Source organism: Bos javanicus, chromosome 7, assembly GCF_032452875.1.
Source record: "Bos javanicus breed banteng chromosome 7, ARS-OSU_banteng_1.0, whole genome shotgun sequence".
NCBI classification, from domain to species: Eukaryota; Metazoa; Chordata; class Mammalia; order Artiodactyla; family Bovidae; genus Bos; species Bos javanicus.
The window spans coordinates 14,862,908-14,875,596 of NC_083874.1; the positions used below are offsets into that span (position 1 = coordinate 14,862,908).

Below are 12,689 nucleotides of genomic sequence, written 5' to 3' on the forward strand. Positions count from 1 at the left end.
ACTTTAATTAAAAGTTGATATTTGGGAAGCTAGTCAAAAAGTTTTAAAACACTTGGTTAAATGTCACCATGAGACAATACTTATTCCTTAACCAAGGTAACCAGAGATCTCGAAAGCAAATAGAAATCACTTGAAGGCAAAGAAATTAATAAAATCTGTTATCAAAAATGTCACTCCAAGAAAACTTTTCTCTAAACAGAAAGAAAAAGTTAAATCCAAGTCTTTAGCATACTCCCAACAAGAGTCATTTACCTAACTAAATTCAATCCAGTCTTAGGAAATCCTGATCATTCATAACTTTTCAGTATTTTTTTTATTCCTCACACCTTCTTTTACTGAAAACAAATATCTTAGTTTCCTTAAAGTTTTTTTCCACACTGAGTTACTTTTCTTGTGGACAAATTTGTAACACGTAGAATAAGGTACTATTTGACCTCCAGTAAACCTAGGCAAAATGATAGGATACTGAAAGGGGAACTCCCGGGTCAGTAGGTGCCCAATATGCTACTGCAGATCAGTGGAGAAATAACTCCAGAAAGAATGAAGGGATGGAGCCAAAGCAAAAACAATACCCAGTTGTGGATGTGACTGGTGATAGAAGCAAGGTCCGATGCTGTAAAGAGCAATATTGCATAGGAACCTGGAATGTCAGGTCCATGAATCAAGGCAAATTGGAAGTGGTCAAACAGGAGATGGCAAGAGTGAATGTCAACATTCTAGGAATCAGTGAACTAAAATGGACTGGAATGGGTGAATTTAACTCAGATGACCATTATATCTACTACTGCGGGCAGGAATCCCTTAGAAGAAATGGAGTAGCCATCATGGGCAACAAAAGAGTCCAAAATGCAGTACTTGGATGCAATTTCAAAAACAACAGAATGATCTCTATTTGTTTCCAAGGCAAACCATTCAATATCATGGTAATCCATGTCTATGCCCCAACCAGTAACGCTGAAGAAGCTGAAGTTGAACAGTTCTATGAAGACCTACAAGACCTTTTAGAACTAACACCCAAAAAAGATGTCCTTTTCATTATAGGGGACTGGAATGCAAATGTAGGAAGTCAAGAAACACCTGGAGTAACAGGCAAATTTGGCCTTGGAGTACGGAATGAAGCAGGACAAAGGCTAATAGAGTTTTGCCAAGAGAACACACTGGTCATAACAAACACCCTCTTCCAACAACACAAGAGAAGACTCTACACATGGACATCACCAGATGGTCAACACTGAAATCAGATTGATTATATTCTTTGCAGCCAAAGATGGAGAAGCTCTATACAGTCAGCAAAAACAAGACTGGGAGCTGACTGTGGCTCAGATCATGAACTCCTTATTGACAAATTCAGACTTAAATTGAAGAAAGTGGGGAAAATCACTAGACCATTCAGGTATGACCTAAATCAAATCCCTTATGATTATACAGTGGAAGTGAGAAATTGATTTAAGGGACTAGATCTGATAGACAGTGCCTGATGAACTATGGAAGGAGGTTCATGACATTGTACAGGAGACAGGGATCAAGACCATCCCATGGAAAAGAAATGCAAAAAAGCAAAATGGCTGTCTGAAGAGGCCTCACAAATAGCTGTGAAAAAGAAGAGAAGTGAAAAGCAAAGGAGAAAAGGAAGGATATAAGCATCTGAATGCAGAGTTCCAAAGAATAGCAAGGAGAGATAAGACAGCCTTCCTCAGTGACCAATGCAAAGAAATAGAGGAAAATAACAGAATGGGAAAGACTAGAGATTTCTTCAAGAAAATTAGAGATACCAAGGGAACATTTCATGTAAAGATGGGCTCGATAAAGGACAGAAATGGTATGGACCTAACAGAAGCAGAAGATATTAAGAAGAGGTGGCAAGAATACACAGAAGAACTGTACAAAAAAGATCTTCACGACCCAGATAATCACGATGGTTTGATCACTCATCTAGAGCCAGACATTCTGGAATGTGAAGTCAGATGGGCCTTAGATAGCATCACTACAAATAAAGCTAGTGGAGGTAATGGAATTCCAGTTGAGCTATTTCAAGTCCTGAAAGATGATGCTGTGAAAGTGCTGCACTCAAAATGCCAGCAAACTTGGAAAACTCAGCAGTGGCCACAGGACCGGAAAAGGTCAGTTTTCATTCCAATCCCAAAGAAAGGCAATGCCAAAGAATGCTCAGACTACTGCACAATTGTACTCATCTCACATGCTAGTGAAGTAATGCTCAAAATTCTCCAAACCAGGCTTCAACAGTATGTGAACCGTGTGAACTTCCAGATGTTCAAGCTGGTTTTAGAAAAGGTAGAGGAACCAGAGGTCAAATTGCCAACATCTGCTGGATCATTGAAAAAGCAAGAGAGTTCCAGAAAAACGTATATTTCTGCTTTATTGACTATGCCAAAGCCTTTGACTGTGTGGATCACAATAAACTGTGGAAAATTCTGAAAGAGATGGGAATAGCAGACCACCTGACCTGCCTGTTGAGAAACCTGTATGCAGGTCAGGAAGCAACAGTTAGAACTGGACATGGAACAACAGACTGGTTCCAAATAGGAAAAGTAGTACATCAAGGCTGTATATTGTCACCCTGCTTATTTAACTTCTATGCAGAGTACATCATGAGAAATGCTGGGCTGGAAGAAGCACAAGCGGGAATCAAGATTGCTGGGAGAAATATCAATAACCTCAGATATGCAGATGACACCACCCTTATGGCAGAAAGTGAAGAGGAACTAAAAAGCCTCTTGATGAAAGTGAAAGAGGAGACTGAAAAAGTTGTCTTAAAGCTCAACATTCAGAAAAACTAAGATCATGGCATCTGGTCCCATCACTTCATGAGAAATAGATGGGGAAACAGTGGAAACAGTGTCAGACTTAATTTTTTTCAGCTCCAAAATCACTGCAGATGGTGATTGCAGCCATGAAATTAAAAGATGCTTACTCCTTGGAAGGAAAGTTATGACCAACTTAGATAGTATATTGAAAAGCAGAGACATTACTTTGCCAACAAAGGTCCATCTAGTCAAGGCTATGGTTTTTCCTGTGGTCATGTATGGATGTGAGAGTTGGACTGTGAAGAAAGCTGAGCACCGAAGAATTGATGCTTATGAACTGTGGTGTTGGAGAAGACTCTTGAGAGTCCCTTGGACTGCAAGGAGATCCAACCAATCCATCCTAAAGGAGATCAGTCCTGGGTGTTCACTGGAAGGAATGATGCTGAAGCTGAAACTCCAATACTTTGGCCACCTCATGTGAAGAGTTGACTCATTGGAAAAGACTCTGATGCTGGGAGGGATTGGGGGCAGGAGGAGAAGGGGACAACAGAGGATGAGATAGATGGATGGCATCACCGACTCGATGGACATGAGTTTGGGTAAACTCTGGGAGTTGGTGATGGACAGGGAGGCTTGGCATGCTGTGATTCATGGGGTCACGAAGAGTCGGACACGACTGAGTGACTGAACTGAACTGAAACCTAGGTACAACAGGAATATTATACTTAACACTGGTAACTCTAGACAGGTCTACATTAATCAAAGCAACAAACTTAAGCCATCTTCCGTAGTAAGTATAAACTCAGTACTGGATTATTTCCCAGATCATGGCTCCTAAAATTTATGTTGTTCAATTTTCTATAGATTTAATTTATAAGTACTTACTTTGAAGTCAGTTAAAATAGTTCATTTACAAGTGAACTTTTACATAAAGACTGAACTGAAAATCTGTCTTTTCTGCTTGAGTTCAAAAGACTTTTCCCCTGCTCCCCACTTTTTTTTCCCCTGAGGGCCTGGACAAAGGGGAGAGAAATACCATTGCTTTTGTTTATTTACTCTTGGCTCTGCTGGGCCTTCACTGCTGTGTGAGGGCTTTCTCTGGTTGCAGCAAGTAGGGGCTACTCTCCATGCAGTGCCCTGGCTTCTTGTGTTGGTTTCTCTTATTGTGGAGCAGAGGGGCTTTCATTCTAATCCCAAAGAAAGGCAATGCCAAAGAATGTTCAAACTACTGTACAATTGCACTCATTTCACGTGCTAGCAAGGTAATGTTCAAAATCCTTCAAGCTAGTCTTCAGAAGTATATGATCTGGGAACTTTCAGTTGTATAAGCTGGATTTAGAAAAGGCAGAGGAACCAGAGATCAAATTGCAAACATCCATTCGATCATAGAAAAAGCAAGGGAATTCCAGAACCTACTTTTGCTTCATTGACTATGCTAAAGCCTTTGACTGTGTGTAGCACAACGAACTGGAAAACTCTTAAAGAGATGGGAATACCAGAACACCTTACCTGTCTCCTGAGAAAACTGTTTGCAGGTCAGGAAGCCACAGACATGGAACAATGGACTGGTTCAAAATTGGGAAAGGAGTACATCAAGGATGTATATTGTCACCATACTTATTTAACTTATATACAGCGTACATCATGAGAAATGCTGGCCTGGATGAAGCACAAGCTGGAATCCAGATTGCCAGGAGAAATAGCAACAACCTCAGATATATAAATGATACCACTCTAATGGCAGAAAGTGACGAGGAACTAAAGAGCTCTTGATGAGGGTAAAAGAGGAGAGTGAAAAAGCTGGCTTAAAGCTCAACTTGCAAACATCTAAGATCATGGCATCCAATCCCATCACTTGATGGCAAATCAGTCAGTTCAGTCCGTTAGTCATGTCCAACTCTTTGGGACCCCATGGACTGCAGCACACTAGGCTTCCCTGTCCATCACCAATTCCCAGAGCTTGTTCAAACTCATGTCCATCAAGTCGGTGATGCCATCCAACCATCTCATCATCTGTCATTCCCTTCTCTTCCTGCCTTCAATCTTTCCCAGCATTAAGGTCTTTTCCAATGAGTCAGGTCTTTGTATCAGGTGGCCTGATAAGAGTAGTGGAAAAATAGATGGGGAAAAAGCACAAATAGTGACAGATTTTATTTTCTTGGGCTCCAAGATGACTACACATGGTGACTGCAGCCATGAAATTGAAAGACAGTTACTCCCTGGAAGAAAAGCTATGGGAAACCTAGACAGTGTATTAAAAAACAGAGACATCACTTAGCCTCAAAGGTCTGTCAAGACAAAGTTATGTTTTTTCTAGTAATCATGTATGGATGTGAGAGTTGGACTATACAGAAAGCTGAGTGCTGAAGAATTGATGCTTTTGAATTGTGGTTCAGGAGAAGACTCTTGAGAGTCCCTTGGACGGCAAGGAGATCAAACCAGTCAATCCTAAAGGAAATCAGTCCTGAATATTCATTGGAAGGACTGATGCTGAACTGAAGCTTCAATAATTTGGCCATCTAATACGAAGAGCGAACTCACTGGAAAAGACCCTGATGCTTAGAAAGATTGAGGGTAGGAGGACAATGGGGCGACAGAGGGTGTGAGATGGTTGGATGGCATCACCGACTCAATGGACACGGGTTTGAGGAAACTCCGGGAGATGGTGAAGGACAGGGAAGCCCGGTGTGCCGCAGTCCATGAGGTCGCAAAGGATCAGACATAACTTAGCGACTGAACAATAACAACCCAAAGACCTGTTCCACCACTTTCCCTGGTGCACGAAGGGCCTCATTCTGCACCCTAGTTGTTGGTTGTTGACAGGTTGAAGGTCAACAGCTGCAGCAGCAAAGATTCAGTCTCTGCAGAGGCAGATGATCAGTGCCCTTGGCAAAGACCAGTTTGTAGTTGACAAGCACATGGTCCCCACTCCCACCCCCACTGACAATAATAAGTAACCATAGCAGCACTGATGTCTGGGAACCAGCTTGTAGGTAATGCCTAGAGTGAGAGTTGCATCCCTTTCCTGTGACTCAGACCCCCAAGCCATCCTGGGGGGTCGGTGGTGTGAGGACTCTTGTCCTCCCCTTTTTATAGATGAGGAAACAAGTCCAGAGAGGGGGAAATCGCTTGCCCAAGGTCACCCCATTAAGGAAGTAGCAGCTTGGCTCCAGAGGTCTGGCTCTTAGCCTTGACTCTTCAGACTTGTGGCTTAATTTCATTGTCAGTAAACACAGTGACGATAATACATGTGATCCAGAAGGTGCTTACAGGGCTTCCCAGGTGGCTCAGTGGTAAATAATCTGCCTGCCAATGCAGGAGACATGGATTTGATCCCTGGGTCAGGAAGATCCCTGAGGAAGATCTCCAGGAGAGGGAAATGAAAACCCACTACAGTATTCTTGCTTGGAGAATGCCATGGACAGAGGAGCCTAGCAGGCTACAGTCCATGGGATTGCAAGAGTTAGACACAACTTAGCGACTAAACCACCACCACAGTATTCTTGCCTGGGAAATCCCACGGACAGAGGAGGCTGGCAGGTTACAATCCATGGGATCGCAAAAGAGTTGGACACGACTTAGCTGACTAAACAACAACAATGCCTGGCACTATTCTAAAGAGTTGTCAAATGTATTTAACTTTTGCAACCTTATGGTTTCCCATTTTACAGATAAGGAAACTGAGAAATGAAGTCACTTGGTCATTATCACCCGTCAAAGAAACAGGCCCAGGATCTAATCCAGATATGGCCAGTTATAGAGCTGGTGCTCTGAGCTGCGGTGTTTTTAAATTGAAAAGTAACACCTGTAGAAGGATGTACAGTCAAATATCATAAAAATGCAACACTTTTTCTCAGTTTGTGTATCCATAAATTTTCCATGTGTACATTTTTTTTTTATGAATGTCAGCATCTTTTACATGCTGTTCTGTACCTTGCTTTTTTTTTTGCCAGTAAACAACTTAGTCTTGTATTTGCCCAAGGCCAGCTGTTACAAGCACTGAGGCCCCAAGACTTCCACAAGGGATGGCGGTAGGGGGAGCCATCCTGCCTCCCAGGTGCTGCCTGCCCCATCCTGCTTCCTGCAGGAGATGGGACAGTAGATAAAGTGTACCCTGCGCCGTCAAGTATCTCCTCAATTTTGTGTGTCAGTCGCTCAGTCATGTCCGACTCTGCGACCCCATGGACTGTAGCCCACCAGGCTCCCCCGTCCCTGGGATTCTCCAGCAAGAGTACCGGAGTGGGTTGCTATTTCCTTCTCCAATGCATGAAAGTGAAAAGTGAAAGTGAAGTTGCTCAGTCGTGTCTGACTCTAAGCGACCCCATGGACTGCAGCCCACCAGGCTCCTCCATCCATGGGATTTTCCAGGCAAGTATACTGTATCTCAAATTGTTTACACTTTAGTACCTGAAAATTTACTCAATTTTGTTTATGGATGCTACACAGTATTTATTTAATGAGCTCCATGGATGAGCAGTTAGGTATTTCAAGTTTCTGGCACCATGGTCAAGGCTGCAATGCCAGACACGGTCAGTCTTTTTGCTTGTCTCTGAGACCTGCAGTTTCGGGTCATGAAGCAGGCAATACCACTTTGTTATTCTTTTACCCCTTGTTTCTGCATTCCCCTGTTACTGCCTGGCCCAGTCAGACTACTTCCCCACCTCCTTTGCTCCTAACTCCTTACTGAGCTACTTCTCTCTGGCTTGTCTATGCCCAGAGTCATCAAATCACTTGTCTTAAAGTTCGTTCCACCTATTATTCCTGGCTTCTTTTCTAGATAATCAGGAATCCCAGTTCTCAGAATCCTCCATTTTGCCTGCAAAATAACGTGTCTTTTCCTAGGGAGAGGATCCGTTGAGTTTCACTGGGTACTCAAAAAGATCCAAGGTGGGCCAAGGTTGAAGAGATAGAGGAACAACGTTGGAGCATTAGCTGCATCAAGAAAGGCCTGAGCAGAAGGTGTTCCAAGGAGAGAGTACGGCGTTTGCAAGGGCATGGAGACATGACTTAACAGGAATGAAAGTGGAATTCACCGTGGCCTCGCTAGACTACCTCTCCGTGGGAAGCACTAACCGCTTGACTTTCAAAGTATATTGGGACCTTCAAAATATGTTGGGACCCCGCGCAGGGAGCTGATTTGCAAGCTCACGGCTGAGATGCATTCTGAGACTTGTAGTTTCTTTAGAGCCCAGAAACAGAAGTGACTATCAGCACTGAGTCCTACCACTAGGCGGCGCGCGTTGCCGCGTACTGTGGACCTATCCTCTGCTCCAGAAGACCCTACTTGACATACATTCACAGGCTAGAACGGGGGGGGGGGGGGGGGGGGGGGGGGGGGGGAGGTTCTTTGATGGACAGATAGAGCTTTCAATCAGAGTCAAGATTTGGATGTTAAATCCCACCCTATTTGACTTGTTGGGTGATGGAAGGGAGTGATATTTATATAAACCAATGGGAAATTTTTAGGGAACTAAATAGAGTCAAGCGAAGAACCGATTCCTAGTATCATTGGCCAGCCTTGTTGACTGGTGGGTCTGCTTGCCAATAAGACTGGCGGATATTCCTTCTATCCGGGAACACCCCCTAGTAGGCGGGGCCAACATGCGTTTTCCCGAAACACCGCCTCCCGGCCGAGACAACTCGCTTGCCGCTGCTATTGGCTCTTGCACAATAGCGACAGTTCTTGCGCCCAATGAATCAGAGAATAGGCCCCAAGGGGCGGGCTCACTCGGCCATCGGCCCGTGCCTCATTTTCATTGGTTTGTGTGCAGGAGTGACAGCCCAGCCGACCAATCGGAGTGGGTGCGAGGGTTTTTGGCGCAGCCCCAGGGCTCCGGCGGGAGGTCGGTCGGGTCGGGTGTCGCTTGAGAACCGGATGAGGCGGCGACCGTGAGGCCGAGCCGGGAGCGGGCGTCGCGCCGAGGCCCGGGCGGGCGGGGAGCAACGGCCGCGGACGCCGCGGGGCCGCGTCGTTGAGGGACAGGGGCGGGCGAGGAGCGCGGGTCGCTCGGGCCGGGGACACCGGCGCCATGGGCAACCGCGGGATGGAAGAGCTGATCCCGCTGGTCAACAAGCTGCAGGATGCCTTCAGTTCCATCGGCCAGAGCTGCCACCTGGACCTGCCGCAGATCGCCGTGGTGGGCGGCCAGAGCGCCGGCAAGAGCTCTGTGCTCGAGAACTTCGTGGGCCGGTGAGCGAGCTCGGTGGCGACGGCGGGCGGGCGGCGGCCTACGGCGCGGAGGGCGGACTGGGAATGGCGCGCCCTGCGCCGCCGGCGTAACTGCGGCGCTTGCGTGCCCGCGACCGGGACGGGGACAGGGGGGCGGGCCCTGTGGGACGCCCTGAGTGGAGGGCTCCCTGCAGGGGCTGGGGAGCCGGCTCAGACCTGAGGGGTGTCCCACGCGCTGGGGGGCGTGGGCCAGGAAGTGCAGTGCAAGACCTCTGACTCTCTGGCCCCCAGCTCTAGTGGGTGAATTCTACCATCTGGTTGTCTGTCTGTCCTGAACCTGTCTCCTGGATATTTTCTGGGCCGATCCCCGTGGTCTGGCCGGCTGTTCATTGATTTGGAGCAGTTCCTGTCGTCTGGCTTGCTGTCTCTCTGTCCTGGATAGGCTTTCCCGCCACCACCATTTGGCTGTCCATCTGTCCAGGACCGCAGGGCAGCCCCCTGCTGCCTGGCTAGCTAGCCAGAAGGCCCTGTCCTGTCTGGTTGCCCATCCGTACCCCTCACAGACTTAGCGCTTCCTCTGTTGGGTTACCCAGCTGGCCTGTGCTGTCTGACTGGCTGGCTGGACCCTGGGAGATCCTGTTGTCTGGCTCTCCTGGGCTGCCTCTTCAACTTGGTGCCTGGCGAACGCTGGCTCCTCGCTTCCAAGTGGATCCTTTTGTCTTTGTGTCCTGGTGTCAGTCCTTCTCGTCTCCCTGACCCCACTTCTGGGCAGGGGACGAGAGGAGCTTGCAGAAGAGAAGGGGCTGAAGGGTGAGACTTGAACTCCTCTCCTCTGGAATTGGAAGTAGGACCCTGGGGGGCAGACTTTCTCCAGGAGTCTTTCCTGGCCCATGTCAGGTTGCCTGCAGGGCCCTGGAACATAGGGACCAGCCCCCAAGCCAAAGCCTGCATGGTGGGGGTCCTTCTTGGATCCTGAGAAGGAACTTCTGGCCTGATCAGGCTGCAGTGGCAAGAGCTGGGATATAGGCTTCCCTGGGAAGCCCCGAGAAGTTTCAGTTTGCCCATCTGTCCAGTGGACAAATTCCAGTCTGGGCTGTTTCCAGGATTCACAAAGCTAATGGAGGAAAATGGGCCCTGTGGCCACTGAGGGTGCTTACCTCTCCCCTCTCCTCCCCCCCACCTCTTTTCCTTCTGCCTCCCAGAAGGGGGGCCACTTCTCCATTCTGGGAAGGACTCCATTTGTGACTGTGGCTGCCAGATGATAACGTCATGGCGGTTGGTGGTTTACTCGTGAAGTCCTGTGTCTGACTCTTTGCGACCCCGTGGACTGTAGCCCACGAGGCCTCCTGGTCCATGGTATTTCCCAAGCAAGAATACTGGAGTGGGTTACCATTTCCTCCTCCAGGGGATCGTCCTGACTCAGGGATCGAACACTTGTGTCCTGCATTGCTGGCAGATTCTTTACCGCTCAGCCAGCAGGGAAGCCCTGATAACATCATAGTCGTCATCATGTTCATGTTGTTGTTGTTATCAGTGTTAAAAAGGTTCATCCAGCAGCCCCCAAGCTGACTTCTCTCTTGGTTCAGCTCAGAAAAGACTTGCTGTTTGCCCAAGGCCACCAGGCTGGCGCTCAGTGGAGCCCAGCTGGGTGCCCAGCCCTGCCCCGCCTTCACAGTGGCCTGGGATTTTGCTCCCAGCGGCATGAATTTCCTCCTTTGCTACTGTGTCTCTGGCAAAATGCCCTCTTTCTACTGTGGCGGAAAGGTATGGACTTGGGATCAGCCCAGCCTGGGTCCCCTGCTTGGCCATCTTCCTGCCTACCCAGGCTTCCGGTGGGTGTCTGCAAAGCTCTGTGCATTTCATCTGCCTCGTGACCCTGCACAGGTTGTTTGACCTCTCTGAGCCTCAGTTTTCCCACCAGAAAGAGGGCCGATGGACCCTTAACAGGACTTGGAAGGATGCAGTGACATGGTGTGTTAAAAGAGTTTACTTGACATAGTGCCTGGCACCTAGTGGGTCTCCTTGGATGGGGCTGTTGCTCACTAGGCTGGTTCCGTTCATGGGTGTGTGTATGCTTAGTTGCTCAGTCATGTCAACTCTTTGTGAGTCTACAGACTGTAGCTCTCAGGCTTCTCTGTCAATGGGATTTCCCAGGCGAGAATGCTGGAGTGGGTTGCTATTTCCTTCTTCAGGGGGTCTTCCCAACCCAGGGATCAACCCCAGGTCTCCTGATTTGCAGGTGGATTCTTTACTGGCTAAGCCACCAGGAAAGCTCTGGTTCCTTTCATATCAATAACCAAAGCTGCTGCTGCTGCTGCTGCTAAGTCACTTCAGTCGTGTCTGACTCTGTGTGACCCTATAGACGGCAGCCCACCAGGCTCCCCCGTCCCTGAGATTCTCCAGGCAAGAACACTGGAGTGGGTTGCCATTTCCTTCTCCAATGCATAGCTAGTCAGAATTAAAGTGCTCTGAAGTTACACACTGGACTTCGCTGAAGCCTCATGAGGCTGGCACCATCACGATCCCATTTTCCAGAGCAGAAAACTAAGGCCCAAAGAGCTGAGCATTCTTACAAGAGGTTGTTCAGTGAAGGATCAAGGTCTCTGGGCTGGGGAAACCCAGGGTCTCTCTCCCATCTCCACCTCTCATCAATCCCTCTGTCCCTCACCGTTCCCTCCCAGCCACCCTGGAACCTGGCGACTGCCAGCTGCTACCGAGCTGGCTCCTGTGGCAACCTCCTGAGCCTGCAGCGTGGCATCGGTCATTATGGGCATTGACTCAGGGGTCGAGAACCAAAGCTGTGAAAAGGCCTCTCTTTGGATATGGGGTTCTCAAACAAAGCCAACTTCTTTTTACTTATGGAACATGGGTAAGGCTCCTCAGCTACAAAGCCCTGACACGGGGGATGGCAAGCAGGCCTCGCTTTAAATCCCCCTGCCTGCTTCTTTCTGTGACTGTGGCTGAACCGTGCTGCAGCCAGGGACTCGACTCTTTCTGTGTACATTACATCCGCACAGAGCATCTCCCGGCTGGTTTCAAGGGGCAGACAGGAGAGCACGTCTTCCGGCTCTGTGCCTGGAGCATGGCTGCTGCATTTCCTTGCCTCCTCCCAGTGGATTTTTTAAGATCGTGGTCCAAGTGAGAATAGACCTGTTAGCTCAGCTTGGGAGACAAGCAGGAGAGGGAGGCAGAGGTCAAGTCCTCCAGCTCAGAGCCTTGATCCTGTGAGTCTTTGCTTCTGAGCCTCACTCTCCCCAGCTGGGGAATGGGGCTGTTAACAGTGTCTACTCATGGGCCCCATGCAGGCCACCAGGCTGGGTGTGCTTCACCTCTTAGGGCATTGAGGGTGGAGTGAGGATTTAAAATCTCTTAACAAAAAATTTTTTTAATTTAAAATTTTATTTTTGGTTGCCCTGGGTCTCCATTGCTGTGTGTGGACTGTCTCTAGTTGTGGCGAGCTGGGGCTGTTCTTCATTGTGGTGGACGGACTTCTTTTTGCAGTGTCTTATGTTATTGTTGAGCACAGGCTCAGTAGTTGTGATGTGGGCTCTGTTGTCCCCTGTAGGCAACTGTGTAGAATCCTCCCAGACCAGGGATCAAACCTGTGTCCCCTGCATTGGCAGACAGATTCTTAACCACTGGACTACCAGGAAAGTCTGAATTTACAGTTTTAAATGGAGGGTCAGGGAAGGCCCACGTGGGAAGGTGACATTTGAGCAGAGACCTGAGGAGGTAAGGGAGGACTCACCAGTGTA

General features: G+C 48.1%; 1 protein-coding gene across 16 annotated transcripts in view; it reads left to right on the top strand.

Annotated features, from left to right (window-relative positions):
- Nucleotides 1–8,606: 8,606 nt before the first annotated feature.
- The window catches only part of DNM2 (dynamin 2), an 89,981-nt gene continuing 85,898 nt past the window's right edge, over nucleotides 8,607–12,689 (top strand). For 8 of the 16 annotated variants that reach the window (XM_061422178.1, XM_061422179.1, XM_061422171.1 and 5 more), the window contains exon 1: nucleotides 8,609–8,955. In XM_061422178.1, the coding sequence (XP_061278162.1) occupies nucleotides 8,795–8,955 (161 nt within the window). In that variant the 5' untranslated portion in view covers nucleotides 8,609–8,794. Of the gene's footprint in view, nucleotides 8,956–12,689 lie in introns of all 16 variants that reach the window. The other 8 variants (XM_061422172.1, XM_061422166.1, XM_061422167.1 and 5 more) reach the window with 3 other exon arrangements.